We start from the raw sequence: 26,263 nt of genomic DNA on the forward strand, positions 1-26,263 counted from the left end.
CTCAACTTCACTTTGTGCAACATGCCGAGCACAGATGAGCTGTCGCCTGCACGGTTGACATGTGCCTGTGTTTTGTCACATGAATCGCATCAGTATAGGATCGGTATCAGCCGATCGTAGAGGTTGCAGTATTGGCATTCTTATCGGATATGAAAAAGTAGTATAAGCCATGCCTAAACAAAAATAGCACCACCTGCTGGATGTGTATTCTCCCAATGTCGTGCCTAAGGCTACACCTCAGTTTATCTTCCTTCTGAAACAAGCTGTTTTTTTGCCCGTGCCCTTTAAGGTCCCCCTCCAGAATGGCAATTTTGATCGTTTTTTTCCCAACTGGGCAATTTCAGGACGGATACTGAGGGATGAGTGTAGCCCGCTCTACCTGGATAAAATGACCAGATAACGAAATGTAATGTCAGTAAGGCACAAAGGAGAAAGCTTTGCGTCTGTATCGACCACAGAAAATATAAAAAGACACGTTACTGTATGGATTTTTTTTATTTAGTTTGAGATTCAACATTAGGTACCCCAGCACAATCCAATAATCACTTTTCAGGAGACCTAAAAAAATGCTATTAACATTGCAACATCAAAGAGGACAAGCCATTTGCAACACTTTAGATTGGTCAATAATTTATAAAAACTTGCGTGTGGACTGATCTGTAGTATCGATTTGTGAAATCAAATGTGAATTTTACCAAATAAATGTATGTAATCCGTTCTAGGAAGAAGTTCCAGCCCCACACCAGTGAAATGTTATCGCATACCATTACAATTAAATGGCTCACACTTATCAACTGTGCTTACTCACATTAAGAACAAGCGGCATGATACGGCAGTAACACACGAGCAGTGAAAAACTCCTTGTGAGTGCATTTTGAGTCAAACACAGCACCGCGATTGCCTTTTTACTCTCCTTGCATTCTTCTTTTCCTTACTTAGTCTTTGTTGGCCGGTGCTCACGACACGGAGGTAATCTCTTCTTGGATCTGAGAGATCAGGATCTGGGACAGCACAATGCCTGCAATCTAGAGGACAGCAGCAGCTGCTTTAGATGACTCAACAGGCGCTTGTTAAATGTGCTGCCTGTGCCAACCCTGTCAAGGTGCCTTGGAAGGTTGTCGCAATGCTCATTTGGCACCAGGATGAAATTGTTCGCAATTATTATGGTTGCATTTTGGTTTGTAATTAAAGCAGTCGTATTTACAGGATTATAATCCTCATAGAGCTGCACACACACAAAGCAGACACCCACTTTTAAACTGCAAATGTATTTAGTAACGCTGTAAAATATGCGCGCTCAAGACAAGAACACACCAAAGCGCATACACGTACAATTCTTAACCAGTGGGGATCCAATCAGGCCAACACAAGAAAGAATATATAGCAAAATATTGCCATCATATTATCTTCCTGTCAATCTGTTTCGCTATGATTGGCTAAATATTGTCCATGACCACAAACAAGGTTTAGGATTTACAAAGCTCAGGGGTTTTGAGGCAAAGTTCAATGTATCTTCCAAAGTTGTACATTGTTAACGTCAGACTTTTCAATCAATCTTTAACTTGGTCACGAACGATAAATATTGTTTTGAAAAAAAAAAAATCCGTGATGCAATTGGGGTGTTGTATATGTGCCGAATTCCTACAGCTTGTGCAAATATATATTAGTACAATATCAATTACTAGTGATTATAGAGATTAGTTGACTAGTACATTTGAAGCTTGAAGTCGGCTAATTGCTAATCACGTTATTGGCATCTCGTCGTTCAATCAGCTAATTTACAGTGAACTTTCAACTCGCCGTTTTGGTGCCATCACCAGACTATAATGCTGATATCAAAAGATAATTTGTTAATGATAACAAATAGTAGCAGAGAACTTGGTAGTCAATTGAACATGATGATGTATTGCCACTTTAGAATAGGGAATGCAAAGGTGTTTGCAGATGATTTGTACACATTAAAATATAAGTTGTAAATGATAACAGTCTACAAATATTAGCAGAATCACCAATGTTGAATTTTGGAGTAGATCTGCAAAAAAGGTTTTTATTACAGTAAATACCACAGATACAAATTTTTCAACGCGCCTACATAATTTCCCATCATTACTACATCTTTAGCTAATGCATTCCAAAGATTAGTTGAGGTTATCTCTAATCAAGAGTTAATATTCACTAATTATTAATTAATAATCATTCAGTAGTTGCAAATTACTGTTCTTCGATATGAGTTAAATTTTGCTCATCATGACTTTATCTTTTTCTAATGAATTTTAATGTTTAGTCATGGATATTTCTTAATCATGAGTTAATCATTAGTTAATATTTGCAAATTATTAATTCATAATTCTTTAATAGTTGTACATTTTTAGTTCATAATTGCTCACCATGACTTCATATTTTGCTTATACATTATTAACTAACAATTTATAAATTATGTATTCCTAATCTTTTAATATTTACAATTTATGAGCACAACATGAGTTCTCATGACTTTATCTTTAACTAATGCATTACAAATGATTAACTAACAATCGTCATGAAGTGTTATCGTTTATTTAATAAACTTATTTTTTTTCTTTCAGCCTCCGCAGTATGAAACATTAAATATCAGCATTGTTTGAGTTTCTATAAGTTCTTCCAACTTTTTACTTCATCCACCCTGGACAAAACACAAATTGACACGTCAGACACTTCACATACACTGATCACTTATCACCGCTGCTCTCTCTGACCCCCTTTCAGCAGTGACATCAACAAAGGGTAGTCACGTGACTAAATCCAGAAAACAGACGACCTGTGACATTCGCAATGCGAGAAGGGCATTTTGATGTTAAATCCAGTCGACAGTAGAGGGCAGTATAATTTCCGAATGGCTGCGCACTGACATGGCGGAAAATGGGTGAATTAATCTACATAATTCGTATTCCACTAGTGCAACATTATTCATAATACCATGTTTAGATTAGTGCAAATCATTTTTTTTGTTTATGTTGTCGAACGCCTGTTGACTGAGACTCGATGTTGCCTGGCTGGGTTCAGGCCAAAAGGACAATGTGGGTCCCCTTTAACTTGCGCTCACTACCTGTGGGAGGGGCCAAGGAGGTTGGGTGCAGTGTGAGCTGGATGGCGGCCAAAGGCAGGAACCCTGGCGATCCGATCCATGGCTACAGAAGCTGCTCTAGGGATGTAGAATGGCACCTCTCTGGCAGGGAAAGAGCCCGAGCTGGTGTGCGACGTCTAGAAGTTTTGACCAGATCTAGTCGGACTCGCCTGCACACACAGCTTGAGCTCTGGTACTAGTCCTCTTGAGATGGGTCTCTATTCCCTAGCTCCAACCCCCGGCTTGCCGCCTGTACATTGCGGTCCATCACGGTGTATGAGAAGGGTCGTCTCCCTCCACCTTTGGGTTGACTGTTGTTTGTGCCTATGCACCAAACATGAGCTCAGAGTACCCACTTTTTTTAGAGTCCTTGGAGCGGATGCTGGAGAGCGGCCCCGCTGGGGACCCCATTGTTCTGTTGCTCACGTGGGCAATGACAGATCATAACCTGAGTGGTGTTCTGTTGAACATCTGTGGTCATCACGGATTGTAAATAACGAACACCATGTTCAAGCATAAGGATGTCAATATATGCACTTGGCACCAAGAGACCGTAGGCTGCAGTTGGATGATCAACTTTGTGGTCGTGTCATCGGACTTGTGGCCGCATGTGTTGGACACTCAATTGAAAAAAGTGGTGGAGGTGTCAACTGACCTGAGGAATGATGTCTGTTCGACCTGGCAGGCCCAAACATGTTCATCTGACAGGGGATTCTCTCAGAATTGTAACCCCTACCTTCTGTAGAACTACAGCCATGTACCGGGAGGTGGGGAACATTGAGTCCGAGTGGACCATGTTCTGGGCTCTATTGTTGATGCTACCGACCAGAACTGTGGCCGTAAGTTTGTCAGTGCCTGTCGTGGCAGCAACCCTTGAACCTGTTGATGGACAACAGAGGTGAGGGATGCCAACAAGCTGGACAAGTCCTATCAGTCCTTTTTGGCCAGTGAGAATCCGGGTACTGGCTGGCCAAGCATTCAGACCTTTAGAGATACGGTGGAATGCTTGGTCACCCGGGAGAAACTCAGAGTCGAGCTGTTGCTCCTCCACATTGAGAGCAACCAAATGAGGTGGCTCGGCCATCCGGTAAGGATGCCTGCTGTCTCTGGATGCCTCCCTTGTGATGTGTTGTGGGCACGTGCCACCTGGAAGAGGTCCCAGGGAAGATCCAGGACATGCTGGTGTGACTAAGCCTCCCGGCTGGCCTGGAGATGCCTCGGTATCCCCCGTAAGAAATGGATGAAGTGGCTGGGGAGAGGGAAGTCTGGGCTTCTCTGTAAAAGCTGCTGCCCTTGCGACCCGATCCCAGATAAGCAGAAGTAAATGGATGGATGGATTTATTGATTTATTTTACTTTTAATTGTATGTCTGATTGTTGTGGAATGATGTTGTGGAATGACGTTCCTTGTTTTTTTCTTTGATTGCTATGAGGGTTGTAGACATTTTCTTGTATTTTACATCTATAATTTCTGTGTGGGTCAATACTGTACTTCCTTGGAGTTTATATGCTTACAGGTCAGAACCTACTTATTTTTTGTCTTTCATAAATTCATCATCAATTTAGCCTTTCATTTTCTATGCAGCTTTTTCTGTTCAGGGTTAAAGCAAAGCTGGAGGAAGAGGTGGCGTAATGTGTTGATCATTTCGAGTACAGAGAACTCTACTATGTCTGTAGCTATGACCTTGACGAATCCTCGAATAGTACTTAAGCAGCTAGTGAATGTACACTGCAGTAGAAGAACAAGGACAATGAAAATGTAACTGTTGCAGTTAGCGTTTGTAAAGCACACATCAATCAAGAATCAGAATTCAAATAAAGCCCAAGGCAGAAATACAAAAGTGCTATTAAATATTGAAGACTTGAGGATGTTATGACATGGGACTATTGATGTAGCTTGTCCGTGTGCGTGCGGTCATACCTGAGGCAAGGCCAAACCCAGCGCGAGAGCTCCCACTAGTAACAGATGGGACTCGATCCACAACACGGCTCTGTCTGCACAGCCTGCTGGGTAGATTGACTTGTTGGCCTCCAGCTGGTCCAAGGTTTGAACCCCAAAGCCACACATACTGTTGATTACTGCCTGTACGTCAGAAGACAAAGACTGTAAATCTTTCCCGATGTGAACATTCATGAAAGGCTGACTCTCTGAAGGCAACAGTCACAGTGGGTGGCGCTGTGTTATTCTGCACTGACAAGGACGTTAACTGTTGTGACGGCTGGGAGAGAGATTTGTAGAAGCTTGTTTACTGCGGAGAATTGGAATAGAAAGAGAGAAAGAAAGAAAATGACAGCAGGGAAACGTTGAAAATCCGGCAAAGGTACGAGTCCATTTGATGTGACAGAAAGCCTCAACAAGTCCCGGAAGCAGCAGCGCAGTTACACGCCCAGGCCAGTAGGTTGCAGCACTGCATCAAGGGTTTGATTAATTGATTTTGCAGTCATGTAAAAAAAAAAAAACGTTGCTGCTCTGTTTTCTTAGTAGTGTGATATATAATCAATAGTAGTGTGATGGATTTACTTTGCCCTCTTTAGTTTTCTGTCTTTGTGAAAACAAAAAGGAGCTGTCAGCTATGGCATGTAAGCACTGTGCACATTTTGTGCACTGCTTAGAATGTATATCGGTGAATGCAAATATGTGTAATCATGCATGCATGCATGCATGCACGGGATCATATTTACATATATATTATCTGTCTACCTACGTGTGACTTTTTCTACTCACGTTCACAGAAATCTTTGGTGCATGCACGGTTGTGTTTAAATTATTCTGTGTTGACAAAATAGTGAATATAAGAGTAAAGTCACTGCCAAAACCGGACCTTTAAAGGCTAATAAGATCTAATGCTGTAATGTGCAGATGTCTGCCAAAATTAATTGGAGAAGGAAAGCTGAAAGATAAAGAAAGAAAGAAAGCAGCGGCGACTGGCTGGCGACCAGTCCAGTGGGTATGCTGCTTCTCACACAAAGTCAGCTTTGATAGGATCCAGCTCACCCTAATGAGGGCAAACAGTATAGAAAAAAAGATGGTGTGGATATCAAATTGTGGCGAATAGTAAGAGTAATGTGCCATGACAACAACGATTCAATATGACTGCTAGCAGCCAGAAGTCAACCCAACCATTTAAAAATATATATATAATTTTTTTTTTTTTTTTACAATAATGTGTTCTGTTCTGTTCTATTTTGTGACTTGCTGTCGATTGGAAATTACATCACAGTTGCTCAGGACTCAGGTAACGACCAATCACGGCTCACCTGTTTTCTGAGTTTGGTCATGTGACATTCACAAGCTGAGCCATGATTGTGTTTTACCTCGTGTTGTCATTTTAAGTGGACAGCAAGAGGCAAAATGGCCGCCCCTGATAAAAATGGGTGGATTTTGCTGTTCATTTCATGCAATATTAATCAGAATGCCGTGTTTAGACTGGTGGGGCTGCATAGAGGATATTATTACAAAGAAAATGTATATATTATTTTTGTTTCTGGGAAGTGAATCAAAAAGTTGTTTATCCATCGGCACAAAAATGCAATAGATTGCACAGCAGATATGCTGACACCTCTTTACGTACAAGGTTTCATGGAAATCAGGGCTGCAGTTTTTGCCCAGCTACAGGATCTAACAAACAAATATAAATATTGTCAAGACAATACCCTCCTCCACACTTTCTTTGTTGTTGTATTGGATCTGTTTCGATTGTGCAGGCATATTGAAAGTCATGGCCATTCTAGAAATCATTTAGCATTAAGCAAAAGTGCGCTTCAAAGTAAATGATAAAATACACCTATTGCTTGAGGTGGGTGCTTTCTGCTTCCAAGGTTGGCCACTCTGATTTTACACAGTATTATTAATACCGTTCCGTTCCGTCTTCAATTCCGCTTATCCGGGGTCGGGTCGCGGGGGCAGCAGCTTTAGCAGGGAAGCCCAGACTTCCCTCTCCTCAGCCACTTCAGCCAGCTCCTCCGATGGGATCCCAAGGCGTTCCCAAGCCAGCCGTGAGACGTAGTCTCTCCAGCGTGTCCTGGGTCGTCCCCGAGGCCTCCTGCCGGTAGGACATGCCCGGAACACCTCCCCAGGGAGGCGCCCAGGAGGCATCCGAACCAGATGCCCCAGCCACCTCAACTGGTTCCTCTCAACGTGGAGGAGTAGCGGCTCGACGCTGAGTCCCTCCCGAATGACCGAGCTTCTCACCCTATCTCTAAGGGAGAGCCCGGCTACCCTGCGGAGCAAACTCATTTCGGCCGCTTGTATCCGGGATCTCGTTCTTTCGGTCATGACCCACAGCTCGTGACCATAGGTGAGGACAGGAACGTAGATCGACCGGTAAATCGAGAGCTTTGCCTTTCGGCTCAGCTCCTTCTTCACCACAACGGACCGATACAGCGTCCGCATCACTGCAGACGCTGCACCGATCCGTCTGTCGATCTCCCGCTCTAACCTACCCTCACTCGTGAACAAGAACCCAAGATACTTGAACTCCTCCACTTGGGGCAGGACCTCATCCCCGACCCGCAGAGAGCACTCCACCCTTTTCCGACTGAGGACCATGGTCTCGGATTTGGAGGTGCTGATCCTCATCCCAACCGCTTCACACTCGGCTGCAAACCGCTCCAGTGAGAGCTGGAGATCACGGCTTGAAGAAGCCAGCAGCACCACATCATCTGCAAAAAGCAGAGATGCAATGTTGAGGCCACCAAACCGGACCCCCTCGACACTCCGGCTGCGCCTAGAAATTCTGTCCATAAAAATTACGAACAGAATCGGTGACAAAGGGCAACCTTGACGGAGTATTATTAATACCATTGTGCATAATACATAATTCCATTCTGAAGGAATAGATCAAAAGGTTTTGTTTTTCAGTCTAAATGTCCAAAATATGTTTTTGATAGAAAATGAGTGGCTTTTGCAGTGAGGTCATGGTGTTGCCTCAAATGACTTACACATAACTAATGTTAAACAAATGCTTCTCTCTGTGTTATTCAAATTTCTTGTATTGCGTCTCTTGAGATTGCTGTTTCTCAAGCTTTATTGAACCCAGGCACATATTACATATACATAAGACACCAGAAAAATGTTACATCAAACGTCTGTATAAGCCTACTACTATGAAATAATGACGACCTTGTGACAATTTACTTTGAAATGTATGTACTTAGTCATTAGAGTCAGAGATGCTGCTGGGATTTTGGAACTGGGAGGATGGAACAAATCTTTTGAGAGAAAAAAAATTGAGATAATATAGTTATATATATATATATATTTCAAGGAAATTTGCGGTGACGATATTTTTGACGATTTGGGGGGATAGTTACTGAAAAATATATTTGTGACTTTGGAATAACAGCACTTTTATTTCACACAATATTTAAGTCACCTTTTTTCACAATTGAAATGTAAACAAAGTGCAAATATAGCACAACCGTATTAATGACACAGCTTGAAATGGAAATAAAAACAGGCCAGATAGTATTTTCCCTGCGAGTTCTAATTGTAACATAACTGCCTAAAGCATGAAAAGTACATTTACTTAGTAAATACAAAGAAAACACAAACCTCCAGAAGTCAGCGGCAAATTACAAGAGTCAAGAAAGTCCATTATTTTATTATTTGAAGGTAAAATGGGTGCAAAAGTGACACATACCCATAACATGAGGCATGTGCCCGTATATAAAATACATATACAGGTATATGTAACTGCATATTTGTACCCGTATACCATGAGGTGCATACGCGTAATTGAAGATTCCTAGTCATAAAAAAACAAAACCAATCATATCATGGGAATATTTAACTAAGTACACGGATATAAATCACCAAACATGAGCTCTTAAATCTGCAGTTGCGACACTGCTTTGATCCACACCTCAATCACCGTCAAAATGGGGGCATGAGTTCCACACACTCGTAGAACATGATCTGTATGTGTGAGTTTTGCAAAATACTCTGACAGCAAATCTGTCTCTGGGGGTTAAACTTTATTAAACGTTTTTCTCAACCACACGAACACGAATCATCATTTACGAGTGCACGAATCTGCCCTTCTTAATCACTGCTGGGGAGAAAAAAAAAGACAGCGCGTGCGCACTATTCCACCTCTTCTCGCACCTAAAAAACCGAGGCGTATTTTCGTAATATGCGTAACTGTTACTGCATGCGTGTTCCTGACAGACACGTGACATCTATTGTCCAATCATCTGCTCCCTCATTAAACCTCCCCATCCTATTCATGGCGGATGGCTGCCATTAAATGGGACAATTGACGTCACGTGTCTGTACGACTATGAATCATGACTACAGACTTTTTTTTTCTTTTTTTTTAAGTACGCTCAAGCACATTGTTGAAGAATGTGACTTTGGTCAGAGATTCAAGGAGGAGGCAAGATTAGTGAAGACAGGCTACATTAAGTTGCAATTTTAATGTTTGGAACTACCCTTTTAAATGCATCTCACTGGTTTGCTGAGGCTGGCATGAAACTCATGTTGTGCAGACTCATTCTCATTTGGGAAAGACAGATCACCTTGGAGCTCATTAGCTGTTTCATTACTTTCAGGCAATCAGTCAGCCAATTATGAGGCTTGGAGGATGTCTTATTTGTTCAGCAACTTCAATTTTCTCTTCTCAATACGATGCGTTTCATTGAATGGGAAGAAAGGAAAACACTCACCTCTCCAGGAAGAGGAGCGCAGCATGAGGAAGGAACAGCACAGCGTTCTGAGCTTGGGTTTTCCATAGTGCAGTTAAAGTACAAGTTCCATGACCAGTCCGTATAGTTGTTCCATCCACAGCACTGGAACTGTGTAAAGGATATTTATTATAAACACATGGAAATGCGTGTTTGGGAGATTATTTCTCTGTTGCTAACATTGCTTGCTTGCTACTGAATTTTATATGTCTGAAAAGCCTGCTTATTTCCACTTGAAATGATGCCCCATGTGCAGAGAACATTGCTTGTGGGGATGAGTGGCACAACCGAGTATGTGCTTGCATCCAAGGACAGAGTGCCAAATGTTCACTGCCAATGCCAATCGGCTTCTTCTTCTTCTTCTTCTTGACTCTTGTTTGGTGTTCTTTGTTGGCTTGGACAACTACAATCTTATCCGTGACTATTCAATTAGCTGGAGGAGCCATACACAGCTGCAACAGCCTGATGCCTCCTCCTTGTGCTGGTCACTTGTCTGCTTAGCATTTAACTTATTCAGTATAGCAAAGCTTTTTAAATCAGGACTGTTGGCAGGCCACAAACAGATCTGTGGGGGCGAGCGTTGCCATCTTTGAGGATGCAGTTCTGTCATGCGATTGTCACTGGTTGCAGAATGTCATTCAGCTTGTCTTCGGGTTCAAGTTCTCCGCATTCTGACCCTACGACCAGACTTCAGTAGGCAGAAACTGGACTCACTGCTGAACACTTAGTGACATGCCAAAGGTTCATGTCCATGTTTTTGTTTTTGACACGAGTGCAAACAGGCCTCAATGAAGGACAGTCATGACCATGATGATCCTTTTGGCGGACGAACAAGCCCAAGGAATGGATGAAATTCGCTTGTTCTGGATTGTCTGGGCAGAGAGACTTAGGCTGTATGGTCTTGCAAAATACGTTGAAGACCGTTTAAAGGTTTGAGGAAATGGTTTTATGGAAGCTCAAGAAAGAGTCAAGATAAACAATTTGGCTTAGTAAAGAGGAAAAGGACCATCCGTATAGTTATTGGTGCAAAGTTCACAAGCAAGCATCTGTGATAGTACGTGGGTTTGTTACTGCCCATGGTATGAGTCACTTACACATATGTGAATACACCATTAATGTTGAAAGGTACATATATGTTAAATCTTGCTTCTCACATAGGAGACGATAGCAAACAAAGTCCATGCACCGCTGTGGTGACAGGCTGTGGTTTCACATTTCCCGGGTGTGACATGCTCATCAAGAAGGCTGCGGTTATGATTGTTGTGAAGTCATACATAAGTAAGGTCAGAATAGAGCAGAGTACCTCTTTCTGAATGTAATCCATCAAGTCCTGCAGATCCAGGTCGTCCCTGTAGTTCACAATGCCTTTCTTCAGGAACCTTCCCAAAGTGTCACGAGTCTTAGGAGAGAAGTAGAACCCTTTATTTAAGAGATGTGGTATTCACAGCATCTTGTGGGATGCAAACACTATTTCCACAAGCCGGTATAATAAGAGCAGGTGTGCATGCAGCATATAACAACAAAACTATTATTACCTGTGAGATCAATATACCCAATGCATATAAAATACAGTATACACATACAAACAGGCTAAATAACCACTGTGCTAATTTTCACTATTTTCTGCTTGCATTAATATAAGAAAGGCCCAAATGAATTATAAATGAAATGCCCTGATTTGTATTGATTTATGAGCAGAATTCCAGTATAAACTGGCTCCATTTAAAGATTGAATCCTGCTGCTTATTAATTGGCTTTTTCTAGTCTTCTTTGTTTTCCCCTTTTGAATAAGCCTTCAATTCAAGTTCCTCCCTTTTAAAAATGTCAAAACAAGGTGATACAGATTGAATTTAGATAATATATGATAATGAGAGTGCTGTATGCTGATAAGTTGCTGAGCTATAAAATTTCATTTGGCTTGAAATGAACTTCTGTGGGTGTTTTGCTGTGGGCTCCCGGAATGACTCTGATTACAGCCCATGGAAAAGCAAGTTGTGCTGATAAACACCGCTAGCTCTATCACAATTTATTTGATCCTGAAGTAGTTTTGCTACGCAGTTCAGAAATGTTCCACGCCGACGTTCCCCCCTCCCCCCCGCACACGTGCCGCATGTGCTTGTGGACCTTGGGACCTAACATCATCTCCTCATGTCATTAGCTGCAAAGTCTCCTTCAAGGGATCTGTTGAAATGGAACATTTGGATCCCCTTTGAAGTGCCGAAGCGTTTGAATCATTTAGCGATGCTGGGAGGGTTGTTAAACTGCTCAGTTTAGCAGCAGTTTGTCCGAGGGCTGACAGTGCACAGCAGAGGGTGGCAAGGTATAATTGTTACAGTTTACATTGTGAAGTTATAGTGGGAATCAGATTTTAAGCTTTGTTTATGGCACAATAAATGTGGATACCAGCAGGAGCATTTTCCTATTCCGAATAATAAGTGGAAGAGAAAATAAATGTAAATAAAAGGATAGTGATCGCTACTAGTTAGCGGTTTCCTCCTTTTATGCAGTCAGCTTGTTTGATGCCTTTCATACTGACAAGCACAGCATGGCCCTTTTATCAAAAACTTTTAATAAATGTGTATGTTCCTAATTGAGTAGTATAATCTCTATGCAACTGACTCCACAAAGTCTAATAGTAACTGGGGATTTGTTTTAATTTTTAATGTTTAATTGTTATTTTTTATTTATTTTTTTATTTTATTTTTTATTTTATTTTTTATTTTTATTTTTTTTATTATTTATTTTTTTACGTTTTATGTTTTATGTTTAATTTTATTTTATTTTATTTATTTTTTTTAACTAATGTCATAAGCCCACCAAGAGGCACGAGTTGATGTCTTCAGCATTAGCTGAGGGTGATTCGCTTGCTAGGGCTACTATGGTAATTCACTTCACTTTATTATTCAAGCCTGCACCACATTTTTTGGTTCCGACAAATTTTTTTCATGCATTACATAACATTTCTTGTCCTCATCACAGCTCGTAAAGGCTATCACAGCTGACTTTAGGCAGGAGGCAGGGCACTGGTTGCCAGCCAGTTGTAGGTCTGTATACATATCACAACCCGTAAATATGAGGGCAATGCAGGCCACCATTACGGAGGATAATTTGAACTGAAAGAAGAACGCTGCAGACTGCCAGTCGACAATAAAAAAGAAGGTTCGATCATGTCAGCCAGGGGTTGACCAGCAGCATGAGCAAGTGATACTCAACACTGTCGACTCTGGCTGATGTCTGCCCATTTTTGCTCCAATAGCTAATATCTTTGAAATTGTTATAGGCTGAAACAGCAGATAAAAAATACTTTTCACTTTTATTCGTCAAGTACATTTCAGAGCCTGTATTATGTTTTTTAAAACTTTTACTTGAGTAATTATTTAAGTGAGTACTTTTACTTTTACCAAAGCAGTTTTTACACACGTAATTGTACTCTTACTCAAGTAGAGAATGTCAGTACTTTTCTATCTTGGATGAGGAGTTACTCCAGTTTGTGTAATCCAAAAACATGGGCATATTCAATAATATGTTAATAATTGTGTTACAAATGTGTATGGTGAACAAGCAGCTGTTGTAACGAATGGCTCACCGGCTTCTTCATTTGAGTATTTTGAATGGCACGCAAGACAAAAATTTTGTGTGTTGTTTTTTTGTGAGGGAAAGAACAACAACGAAAAATGCCTCAAATGAGTTCTCACACTTAATGTTGGTTTGCTGTTCAGCAGTTTTGTGTCTTCTTTCAGTTGAATTTTTAACGTACAAGAGCCATTTGCTTTGGGAGAAAAAAAAAGTCACAGTATGTGGTTATGCATTGTTTGCTTCACATCCTTTGTTGTTGTTAAATATTGGATCTTCTATGCATGCATCTGAGTATGAGTATACTGTATATACAATATATATTAGTTCAATGAAAGAACAGGCATATGCATTTATTTTTGGTCTTATTTACAAAGAAATAATAATAATAGTCTTGTCTTGTCGTGGTAGTGCTGGTGAAAATTTGTGGCCCTCTGCATCATTTAATTTGCCCATCACTGCACTAAAATACAAGACCTGCTAAGTCAATTGTTGAAAACATCCATCCATCCATTTTCTTAACCGCTTGTTCTCACAAAGGTCACGGGGGGAGCTGGAGCCGACCCCAGCTGGCTTGGGGCAATAGGCAGGGTACACCCTGAACTGGTTGCCAGCCAATCGCTGGGCACACAGAGACAAACAACCGTCCACACTCAAAATCACGCTTAGGGACAATTTGCAGGGTTCACTGACATGCATGTCTTTGGAATGTGGGAGGAAACCAGAGTACCCGGAGAAAACCCACGCAAGCACGGGGAGAACATGCAAACTCCACCCAGGAAGGCCGAAGCCCGGACTCAATCTCACGTCCTCTGCACTCATTCACCGCGCCGCCTTTGTTGAAAACAGTATTGACAAATGGTCCAACTTCATGGTCATCCAACCATTAAAACATTTTACAAGCAGCAGAGCAAATTCTTGGAATTTAGCAGAAGGGTGACTCATGAGTGAGGTCTACATACTGCAGTGACTCACTGTCATCTGCTGATACACAACTTTATGAGAACGGATGAACAAGTGTATCTTTATTGTCCGTTAGGCATCGGACTACGACGGTTCCCTCGTCAGTGCAGACCTGTTTTAAGTGGCAACTTTGCAAAACAACCACTGACTGGTCAGTTTTGTCACCAACTGACATCCTTATGGTGATTCACTATCATATGCAGAAGTACTTGTAGCATTCCCAACCTAATTCTACATATTACACAGTGTATCTTTAATTGTTAGTGCGCCATGTATTAAGAAAGAAGCAAGTAAAGGTCCTGTTTAAACTTGCAAAATAATGTTTGAATGGGGCTTTTACAATAGTTTAAGGACCTAAAAGAGTATTTACAACCTCTCAACTCAAACGACCAGTGTTGGACAAATGTATTAACATAAATGTTCATCTTTGCAGCCATTACTTGTACATGTTTTAAAATGAAATATTTAAGCACGTTAGCGTCCACAATTTATGTTCATTTCAATGGTGTGTGTGTGTGTGTTAAAGTTAAGCACATATCTAAATCATCATGTATCATGTAAGACAATGAAATGTTCAATATTGTTTTTGCTGTCCCAAAATACCCTATAAGAGCATCTGGACCACACATGCACCCTTAGTGGACACACAACGTCATCTTAATGACTGTCATTGTTCAGCAAACGACATCCATGATAAATACAGCCGAATAATAAAAGCCTTTAATGAGGTTAATGTTCAATTTTAATGGCATCTGAAAGACTCAACTGCCATGTGTTTTTCTGGCTAATAGTGATGAGGGTCTGCGCCTTGACAAAGAGATGAAAAATTACAATTCATATTCTGACTTTGTTTTATTTGATTTCAAACCAAGCAGCCATTGACATGCCACACAGCATGATCTAATCAATTTTTTTCAATAAAAACATGAAATTCAATAGACAATTTCAACATGTTCCCATGGCTTATGTTTGCTGCAAAAGAATGAAGCCAGAATGATTCCTGAAAAGGTCATCCATGCACACGGAGACCATATATATATATACATTTTTTGTTTGTTTAAATGAGCCATTCCACATCAATACAACATTCCGACCATACATCACTTTAATATTCCATGTCCTATTTTACTTTTACTCTTCATTTGAACAGCCTCTAATTTGCATGCTGTATAGTTGAGGTGGCTTAAGGTCAACACTAGAATGTATTAAAATGTGAGCTAACAGCAAACCCACAAGGAAACTTGCAGAATATTTGAATGACACCGTGTAATAACTTTTCATACAAATCAGATGTATAAACTCTACATTCTGTGTATTTTATCACGGAAAAAACTGCTTACTGCCTAGTATGTAAATATTTGATCAGTTCATCGCTACGCAGCACACTCATAGATGTATGTTTTTTTTTTGTGCAACTCCAAAAAGTATTTCACCCATTTATTAACCAAACAATAATAAAAACTACAATTACATCACAAATATGAGTATGAGAGATACAGCCAATTAGCTGTTTTATACATGATATCAAGTGAAGCTTATCAATGTTATGTTTTTCAAAATCATGCATGATCTACCAATGCCAGTTGAGTACAAAGACCTTGACTTTTGAACTGTGATTGTACCTATCAGCTTGTATCTTCCCTTCAGGGGCGAACACTCCACATGTTTTTTCTTCGTTATGATTTTATTCAACGAAAAACAGGTGAGGTAGCCCTGTAGGTCCCCGGGCTTAGTGCATGCATTAGCCCAAAGTCGCTATTAACTAATTTGCTCACAAAAACGTATAAAAACGTTCTATTTTAAATATTGTCATGGTCCAAAAACGTATTTATAGTTTTTTTTATTTATTTATAGTTTTTTATGCTAGGGCTTTGATGCAGCCTTGGATCTGAAGAAGTCGCTTAAAGCAATGGTAGTTATTACAAAAAATGGCCAGGAGGTGGCAAAAGAGTATAAGAGATCAACCAGGGCAATGTTGCAACAAGCTGTTTTCCCCAGTATTTTCAACAGGTTTGTGAATAATGATTAAACTTGCTGCAAAACGAAAACAGATTAAAAATGAATTTTTCCAGATGAAAAAAGAGACTCCAATTTTTGTTTTGGATGGCGGGGACTTCCCAGTACGCCGCTTGGCCTCAGCACCAAGACGTCCACGCAGGTGTGGGGCACCACCCTCAAGCAAAGCATGCAAGGAACTCGTTTGGCTTGCCGGTATGCGCTTGCTTATTAACCCAAATCCCAAACCCGGAAATGCATTTTAGCGTAGCATAAATTAAATCTAGCGCAAGTGGGTAAGATCTTGCTCCAAGAGGAGTTCAAGTATCTTGGGTCTTGTTCACAAGTGAGGGCAAGATTGATAGACAAATTTTGTATTGGTCTGTCGTGATGAAGAAGGAGCTGATCGGAAAGGTGAAGCTCTCAATTTACCGGTTAATCTATGTTCCTACCCTCACCTAAGGTCACGAGGTGTGCATTGTGACCAAAATAACATGTTCATGATACAAGTGGCTGAAAACACTTCTCCACAGGATGCCCGGGCTTTTGTGGTCATCTGGGAGGGAGTCAGTGTTTTGCCGCTGCTCCTCAATATTGAGGGGGTTCAGATGAGGTGGCTCAGGCATCTGGTTCTGATGCCTCCTGGGCACCTCCCTGGTGAGGTGTTCCGGGAACATTCCGCCGGGAGGAGGCCCCGGGGATGACCCAGGACACTCTAAAGACTAAGAGACTGTCTCTCAGCTAGCCTGGGAAGGCCTTGGGATCCCCCCGGAGGAGCTTGAAGAAGTGGCTTGGTTGAGGGAAGTCTTGGCCACCCTGCTGAAGCTGCTGCCTATGCAACCCCACCCCGGAGGAGCAAAGAAAATGTATGGATGGATATGATTCTTTTCAATATGGTATGGCTGTAGCTTTTCTCATGTTTATTAATATACATCAACATATATAAGCTTTCCAAAGCCCAAACTATCCAAGTTATTTCACTTCAAAGATACAGCAAATCATCAGCAACCGATTTATTTCTATGATTGAAGGATGCAACAATTTAAAAATGAAATGATTCGATTTGGTCCGTCAAATAAAAACAAAAATAAAAGTTTTCGTTACACCCCTATGTACGTACATATTTTAGATGGGCTCTCTGTAAATGTCTAATAAGAACAGAAGAACAAAGCACAGCATGACTTACTGTCGAAACAGTATTGTGTTGGGGCTACTGCTGTAGAATGAAATCATACACCCAATAATGAGACCCTCGAGGGGCTTACGCTATTGATTTTATGTTGTAAAATGATTAAGCGATTTACGACAAAGGGGCACATACCTGGTCTGTGTAAAAGAATCCCAGAATTGCTATGACCAGCTGGGTTAGGAAGACCAGCGTCAGGCTGACAGAGAACTGAAAACAAAAAAGACAAATGTGACTAATTTTTACCAGACAGATTTGTCAATATAGATAAAATGAAAGACCTCTCTTTATATTGGATTGAACCTGTCGCTATATGGGATCGCAGCTGTTTCGTCAATATTTGTGATGTGTCTGTTAGGAATGTTACTGTTTTGAGGAGGTGAATGTTTTCTCTGAGGGCTCCAATGCAGCCGCAGAAAGTGATGAAGAACATGACCACCCCGACTACAATTAGGATGACAGCCGGGTCGATCAGGAACGTGTCTCGCACAGTGTCTGGCAAAAAGACAGAAATGGGACAAGCTGTGGTTAAAGAGCAGCCGTCTGATATTTTCCGCTCTCTTCCCAATGCATTTCTATCAGTTGGTGTGTGTACAACATCCGTTCCTTCATCAAATGTATTTCATTTTGTTATGCTGGCTAACTTCCCTGCCTTACTTTAATCATCTGTGAGATCTTTTGTGGATTATTAAGGGCAAGTGCAATCAGTGGAATGAATCCAGATTGATCCTTTAGGCCTCTCATCAACTAAGCATGAAATAGGTATTACTAAATTAGAAAATTGCAATGGAGAAAAGCATGTCCAGAGACAACTTTGACCTCAGCATTTTCACGCAACTCAGATCTAATAATGATTGAAATGAGTTGTGTTGTAGCCTTGGCATATAAAAGTGAATCACCTGAATGGCGTCAAGTAAATGTTTTATGGAGCCTACCTTTCAATAGCCAACTTGAGTATTTCAGATTAGTTAAAAATGTGTGACTGGCAAAGGGACACAGAGGAGGGCCATATGTGTTTATTTTATTTTATTTTATTTTAACGAGTGGATGTCAACATTTCCATGCGAAGTTCAACCTAAATCTCTAGAGACCTGCCAGATCAATCATTTGCATGACATATTAATGAAGCATGCGGCAGACGTGCTAGTCTTGACATAGTGACCAGATGTCCAGGATTAACCCGGGACAGTCCCGTTTGAGCTTGTGTCACATTTCCCTGCAGATTTCGCCTGCCCCATTGTTTTGTTCTGGTTTTACACAGGTCCCACCTGTCATCACGTTCTTCTTTTAGTCCAGCCAGCAAGCCAATTGTTTGAGCCATGTGTATGTCAATCACGCAGTTGTCATAGCGATTCATACAACTTATCTACTTCACTAACTGGCGTGTTTTTGTCATACCAAAACTCTTTCTATCTCCGTGTCTAAGAATCATGGGAAATGTAGTCCTACTAGCCAAATTCTGCGGTCGCCGGTCAAACTCAAGATGAGCTTTCCTAGCGGCATACTTCAAATGTTACAATGCGGGACTGGTGTGAGGTAAAGGGCACAAAAAAGTTTGGATAATGGTGAGTGAATTGTACACTGTTGAACTGTCAACCAAGATAGCATTTAGCCTTAGCTAAAGCAATAACACAACCACCAGTCACTAGCAATTACATTTGTTATACATACTGTAGTTCATGGTGAGAATTCATAGTAGGCCTATATTTGATTTTCAGTGAAATTGTTGTGCCCCAGTTTTTAATTTTGAAAATCTGGTCACCCTAATCTTGAATTCTTCCCGAGTGGAGTTTGTACTCCCTCCGGGTAGTCCTTGCCGTGCTTTCACATTCCAAAAAACATGCATTTTAGTGTCATGCCATGTCAGTAAAAAAAAATAATACTTCACCTGTAGCTTTTTGGACTTTAGCATACACGCCAATTGCAACGATCAACAAGGAGAAAACCTGTATGGGAAAGACAGTTTTTAATAAATCCTCACAAATCGACATGATGTGTGGGCAAATGTTTTTGAGACACCTACTGGGAGAAATAAAAGAAAAGACTCAGCAGCCACTGGGAAGACTTTGTTCTAAATGTTTGCGGTTGGTTTTGTCCATTTATCCAGAAGAACATTTGTGAGGTCAGAGGCCAAACCAATCCAAGCATGATGTAATGCTGGAAAAGAAAAGTTCCCATGGAACTGGAAGTATATATCTGTCCAAAATCTAATGGTGAGATGAAGAATTGAGCTCAAGGAAGAAACTAATTACCGTATGTGAAATGTAATTGGCTTGTTTCCTTTATGCATTGTCATGTAGACTCTTGACAGTAACACGTTCTCAGTATTAATAACATTATATGAGATCTATTTTCGTGAATTTGGAGCCAGGAGAAGTTTCAATGGAGCTCAAAAGCTGGTGATAGAACATATTGAAGTTCTTCTGACACAGCTGTTCTCTTTGCCTCTGGCATTTTGCTGACCTAAGCTACTTGTCACCAGTGGGGTTTTGATCATCACATCAAAAACAGTTTTCTGAATTCTGAAAGCATTTGTTTAAGTTATCGAGAAGAGACAAAAATGCATAGAAAGACAATACCACATCAGTACAGTACAGGTTTGCCTTTTGTTAATGTGTGTTTGGACTAATGCAAAATATCATTATCCGGTATAGAGAACAAAAACACGTTTAGACTAAGCATCAGCACCACAGTATGTTTGGTTGGTTAGATGGTCTTTATCAAATATTTCACAATCAAGAAAGCAAGTAAATGTGTTATTTATGTGGAGGAAAAAAAAATACAATAAAGTCAATTTTCTAACACAAGCTTTTACATTTGCTATATTGGTTTAGAATAATAAAATATTCATACCTCAATCCACAGCAGCAAAGTATATAATAGCAACACTAAAAGAAAAATTGAAAGGTGTTCAAAAACGGTTTCCATTTTATTATGCATAAGAGGCACTTTTCTTCCCGTTGTCATTTCCAAATGAATATGCATTAATGTCTCTTAATCTCTAGTGCTCGTTTTGGGTTAATTGTCATGGACGTACACATGCAGTATGCCATTTCCTTCTTCAGCTTTTGTGGGCTTTTATGATCCCAATTAACTTTCAAACAATAAGTAGTGAGAAATAAATTTTTTACAACACATACGGAATGGTTTGCGATCCTTGTGTACTTTCACCATTGCTTTTGAGAAATTTGAGGTTTTAAGCACAAACTAAAAAAATTTTATATTTTCTTCTCACAAAACCCCCTGACCATTTATACGGAGAAAAACACTTTTTCGTTGCGCCCTCTAGTAGAGAAGAAAATTGCAATGTGACAACTTACTCGTGATAAAACTAGCCTCGGTCTCCCCTACTTCAGTTTTCATTGACCCAGTGATAGAACGATGTGATCAAGCAAACGGCAAAAAAGAAAAGGAGAATGAATTTGAAGCGTTTTCAGGCTGAGATATTTCTTATTGAAAACGAAGCAACCTTGCCTATATGATTTGATTGTCAACTTGTATTGTTCAATTACTATAAAAGGCACATTTACTGCAAATTACGTTCTTTACCTTTCTATATTATGTGAGCATTATATAAATCAAACACGTATCATTTAACCTTGATCAGAAAAAAAAAATCTCCTCTGAAAGTGTTTTCTTTCAGCTGTCATCATCAACAGTTGCAAGGATGAGAAGGAGGTGAAAGCAGGGGGGGGGGGGGGGGGGCTCAGGGGGTGGCATGTGTGAGGAGCTTGGCATTCTCCATGCTTAAAGACAAACACAAGGAAACCGTACGGTCGAAGGAAAAGCTCAGCGCAGAGCAGGAATCGCAAATGAGGTGTGGGCTCTCCACACTGTGCTCTAACACGATAACGGCTGTAAGGCACCGTTCTCAAACCCAAGGCCCGTGGGCCAGATTCGGCCCCGCGAAGGCAAACCAATTATTTTTTTTAAGAGCTCAGTATTGTTCATTCGGAAATGTCATCATCATTGCTCTTTTTTTTTTTTTTTTTTTTAAATATATATATATATATATATATATATATACATATATATATATATACATATATATATATTTTTTGTGTGTGTGGGTGAGTATGTGTATGTGCGTGCGTGCGTGCGTGCGTGTGTGTATTTGTTAGCTCACCAGAAAACCTATTAGAAAAAAATCTCATACCGTTCACCTAAATCGAACACCAGGAGACCCGAGGGGACCGAAGAAAACCAAGGAAGGTGAAATCCAGCACCGACCAGACACCCCCCACCAGAACTCCTCCCCAGCCCAAGAAACATCCAGACCCCAACAAATCCAAAAAACATAAAATCAGGGAGGCCTCAAGAGACCAAAGGAGAGACCGAGAAAAGGAAGGAAGGACAGACGAAGCCGCGTGAGATCCGCAGACACCAGCCTCCACCGATTCAATAACCTGAGGAGGAAACAGATTGTGTCTGAGTTTCGGTAGATGCTGGTGTGGTGGATCTGGCATGCATGAAAATCTCCACCAAAGAGGGGAGCCGTCGACCCCCGCCGGAACAGAGCAAGCGCAACACCTCAGGGCCCCCCAGGCCACGGCAGCGCCAAAGGACGACCCCCGGGCCCCGCCAGGGCCACCGGCCGGAGAGCAAACCTAGGAGCAGGAGCGCCCCCCGCCCCAACACGGCCCGCGCCCCCGGCCCAACGCAGCAGGACGGGGCACTGCAGGCCCACCAGGCACCCCACCGGCCCCCAACCCCCGCCCCCCACGACCCCCCGCCCCCCATCCACCCCGCCACCCACCCCAACCCAGCCCCAGCCACAGCCGCCCCCACGCCCCCAATCCCCCAGACACCCCCCCACCCCCAGCACCCCCACCCCGCATCCCCCACCACCGCCCCCCCCCCCAACAAAGCCGCCCCCCCCCGACCCCACCCCGACCAACCGGCAGCCCCCCAACCCCCGACCCCCAGCCCCCGGGGACCACCCGCACCCAGGCACCGGCGCCGAAGAGGGGCCGGACAGCGGAGCGGAGAGGGCAGCCGCGCCCACCCCGCCCCCCACCGTGTGGAAGGACGGAACACCGGGGGCAGAAGGGGGAGATGGGGGCACCGGAGGGCGGCCGACACCCCCGAACCCCAGGCCCAGCGGGGGAAGGCCCCGGTCGTCACCCCAGCGTTCTTTGTGAAAATTAACCCCTGTTACTGAGGTAGAGTCCGCCAGCTCGCGGACTGGCGAACTCTACCCCTAAACCGTGAATGTGACCCCACCCAGTGTATATACAAGTGTGTGTGTGTGGTGCATTAAAATTAGGAGCAGGTGAACCGGAGGCGATGGAAATGATATTCCCACGCTCCGATCCACCCGCCACCCAAGCATGTTGCTGAGTGTATGTGGTGCATTAAAAAAAATAGATAGGGTGGGGGGGGGGGGGGGTGGCGACACGGACAGGGGACCGCAGCACTGCTCTATACTGCGGCCCCCAACCGATGGCACCCCCACAAGCCCCCCCCCCCAAACCAAACCAAATTTGACTAAAATGGCAAATTGTCTTCAATTTTAATCACCATTTTAAAATGACTAGCTTTTGATTACAAATCGACTTATCGATCAATCTGTTAAGTGTATGTGATAATATATGATCATATAGATGTATTTGAGTTCCCATGAGTCAAACCATAGCTACAATGTGTCCCATGTCAAAAGGAAGTATGGCATCTCTGCTCTAAGGTAAGGAGTTGCTGAAGGGGGCATTGTGGTTGTTATTTTCATCTCAATGCATCATTTTGATGACACAAATTCAAATCATTAAGACAACAGAAAATAAGAAAAATAGAGCTTTCTATTGATTGAATTGTCAGGACTAATTTCTCTCCTCATCTTTATTGATTTCTCACCTTGAACAACATACTGTAAATTTTACCCTCCCTCTTTTCTTTATTACAGATAAACATTGAAAATGAACATTGTATGTGCAATCGATTGCACTTAGCTATAGAGACGATTTGTTTTGTTGACGTTTTGGAGCTACACTGATTTGAAGTCTGAGGCATAATTTGTTCATAAGAAAGGCTTTCATTTCATATATTTTGTATTCCACCCAAGTGTTGGGAATATGTTCTGGGGGTTGAATTTTTCTTAACAAAAAAACAGCAGACAGAAGAAACTGTTGTTTTGTAGACTTTTCCCGTTAAAGTTCTTTCTTTTGCTTTAAGGATACTGTTGATTGTGTAGGAGTGAGGCCACTAGCAACCTCCTTTTCCAATCCTCACCATGTTTTTGAGTATTCAACACATGCATAGTGAATATAAGCCTGCTCGTTTTGTCAGGCTTTTCAAAGAGATGAATCAGGTGAATTGTGTGCGGAGGTGAAAGCCAGCTGAACAGAACCACGAGGACATGAAGACAAAAGGCCTGATGGATTAGAGCCACAGTGTTCACTTTCGAGCTCATGTCCAAAAAACAAAGTCAACAGCCAGGCCGTGTGCCTGCTGGTGTTGCAGTTAATGCTGAACGCCTTGAAACACAGTACGGACGTGAACTCTTTCTGGCACTGGCACCAGAACGTCAGCAATGGGTTGCAGGGGGTTATTTTGGAGGACTCTGGTCATGCAGAATTTGACTGATGTTGTAGCAAAGCAAAGGGGACGTAATGGATTTCATATCAATAAAGGGCCACTTTAGTTCTGAACTTTTTCTCCAGTGGGCTGCACGAGAATTGAAAGTATGAAGGAAAAGAACAGAGTTAAGATGTGGAACATTTGGAATAAAAAAAAAAAAGGGGACAATTTGTTGGAAACAACACGTTTACCCTTGACATGTTAAAGAACTGGAGGACATTGTGTTCCCTAGTCGCTCATTTGTAGTCACGGTTGGAGTTGCAGACAAACGTGAAACATGAAATATGAAAATGGCAACTCGTGGTTGACGAGATGCAAGTCAGCTTCCTGGCTACTGTCGAGTTGCCCTTGGACAAGGAAACTGCCCCTGCACCCCGGGTTGTGTCTGGTTCTTTGTAGTCATCAGACGTAGGGCTGGGCAATAAATCTAATTCATTCGACTAATCGCCATTTTAAAAATCGAATGGTTGAAAATTTGATAAATCGTAAAACTGAGTTTTGTCTTCTGGATTAATAAAGGCTGTTGTTTCCCGAGCTTTATGATAATTGAAGTTGCAGCCATGTCCCTACAACTCTGTGGATGTTTTTAGTGAGGCTGACTGTCACTTGGAGGCTTGTTGGCATTTCTGAACATCAGAAGGCTAAATTTAGTCTATTTAATCACAGTTGGCTTGTACATTTCAATGGAAAGGCATTTTGCCCACAGCCCAAGGCTGTTCAATGTCACTGTTTCTCTTTCATTCAATTCATTCTTTATTTTCAAGAGGTTTTTTTTTTTAATTTCATTTCCCGGATGTGAAGAAACAGTATGTTTTTGTTGTTGTTTTTGACATCTAATTGAAAAAAAAAATCCCCATTGTTATCATTTCCACAAAATAATGACACTGGGTTAGTTCTCCAATGCCTTTGTTTGTTTTCAAAGCCAAAGAATCTGAACTGTGATAATGAGAGGACAATGAATGCGCCACTCACAGCAATGTTGAGCATGCCATATAATGCTAGAAAATCATGCTACAAGCAATGTAGATATTCGGCTTCGGGACTTGTGCTTTCATTGTTGTGACAATGATTTGATACAAAAATGAGAACAACACACTCAGCATTTGCCAATGTGATAGATGACCAAGCAAAAATTGAAAACAGGCACCGGGGAGGGAGGTGAGGTGCCCCTGCCGATTGTTACCGCAGACACAATCTAAATTATACTTCATTTATTATTAATAGAATTTGTTCCATGGTTTTATTAATTTATTTTTCCCCGTTGGATTGAACTGACTATTTTCTAAAGCCTTAGCTTCCCGTTAGTTGATGATGTCAGGATTGGTGCCCAGCAATTTACAAAATGTGTTCCTTGTCTGTATTTTTGTTTGCACGGGCCTGTGCCACTTCAACAGGACAACGTTACTCACCCAAAACAAGAAGCTGAAAAAGAAGAGGAAATATCGAATCCAGGGGTTGACAAAGGAGAACGTCTCCGCTCGATCCAGATGTTGTTTCCTGTCCATTGCTTAATTCTGCTCTCCCAGTCTGGCACATCAAAACGCAATGAGTTCAACTCCAAAAGAACAATCATATACGCTAAGCAGATAATCGCCATGCGAGTCCGCGAGGAGAGGGTTGCAGTCTGGGTGTTAGGCTGTCTGAAAAAAAAAGAGGAAGGGGGCAGTGGCATGAACACATCATTCTGGTGTGGCCCAGAAGCATCCATACTGACCTGAAGGTCAGAATAAAGAAATTGATTTGTAAGTGACTGCAGCAAAAGTCTAGCTTTCTGCAGATGCTTAATCTTTTAGTGTTATTGATTTGGGGGGATTTGCTCTTGAATATAAACTAGGAGCCTTATTCTCGCAAGAAGCTATATGCTAGCTGAAAAAAAGCTGTAATAATTTTCACTGTATGTAGTCAACAGGCTTGGGGAGTAACTGAATAAAAAAAAATACATGTAATCAGATTACAGGTACATTTATTAAAATGGGGATTACTTCGAGGGATTACAATTACGTTGAGAGAGAGTGCGAAAGAGGGCAAGAGAGAGAGAGAGACAGAAGGACAGAGAGAGAGAGAGCGCGTGCATGCCTGCGCGAGTGGGACCGTTGCTACATGCCGGGGAGGTGGGAACGAACAAACTGACTAGTCGTGTCCTCCACACGCGGGCAGTTTGGAAAAGCTTCACGGACGGGAGGAGAA

At 41.8% G+C, this 26,263-nt stretch overlaps 1 protein-coding gene across 1 annotated transcript; it reads right to left on the reverse strand.

The window, feature by feature from the left end:
• Positions 1–534: 534 nt before the first annotated feature.
• Positions 535–25,720, reverse strand: tspan33b (tetraspanin 33b). The gene is made up of 8 exons (XM_086073722.1): positions 25,486–25,720; positions 19,392–19,449; positions 17,871–17,998; positions 17,639–17,713; positions 11,090–11,185; positions 9,769–9,897; positions 5,024–5,185; positions 535–1,025 (listed from the first exon to the last, which is right to left on the reverse strand). Exons 1-8 carry the CDS (start codon positions 25,579–25,581, stop codon positions 957–959), a joined length of 813 nt encoding a protein of 270 aa, XP_085929848.1. The 5' UTR covers positions 25,582–25,720; the 3' UTR covers positions 535–956.
• Positions 25,721–26,263: the final 543 nt, after the last annotated feature.

This window comes from Leptonotus elevatus, chromosome 4 (assembly GCF_054856555.1).
Source record: "Leptonotus elevatus isolate MCC_2025b chromosome 4, RoL_Lele_1.0, whole genome shotgun sequence".
Lineage (NCBI taxonomy): Eukaryota > Metazoa > Chordata > Actinopteri > Syngnathiformes > Syngnathidae > Leptonotus > Leptonotus elevatus.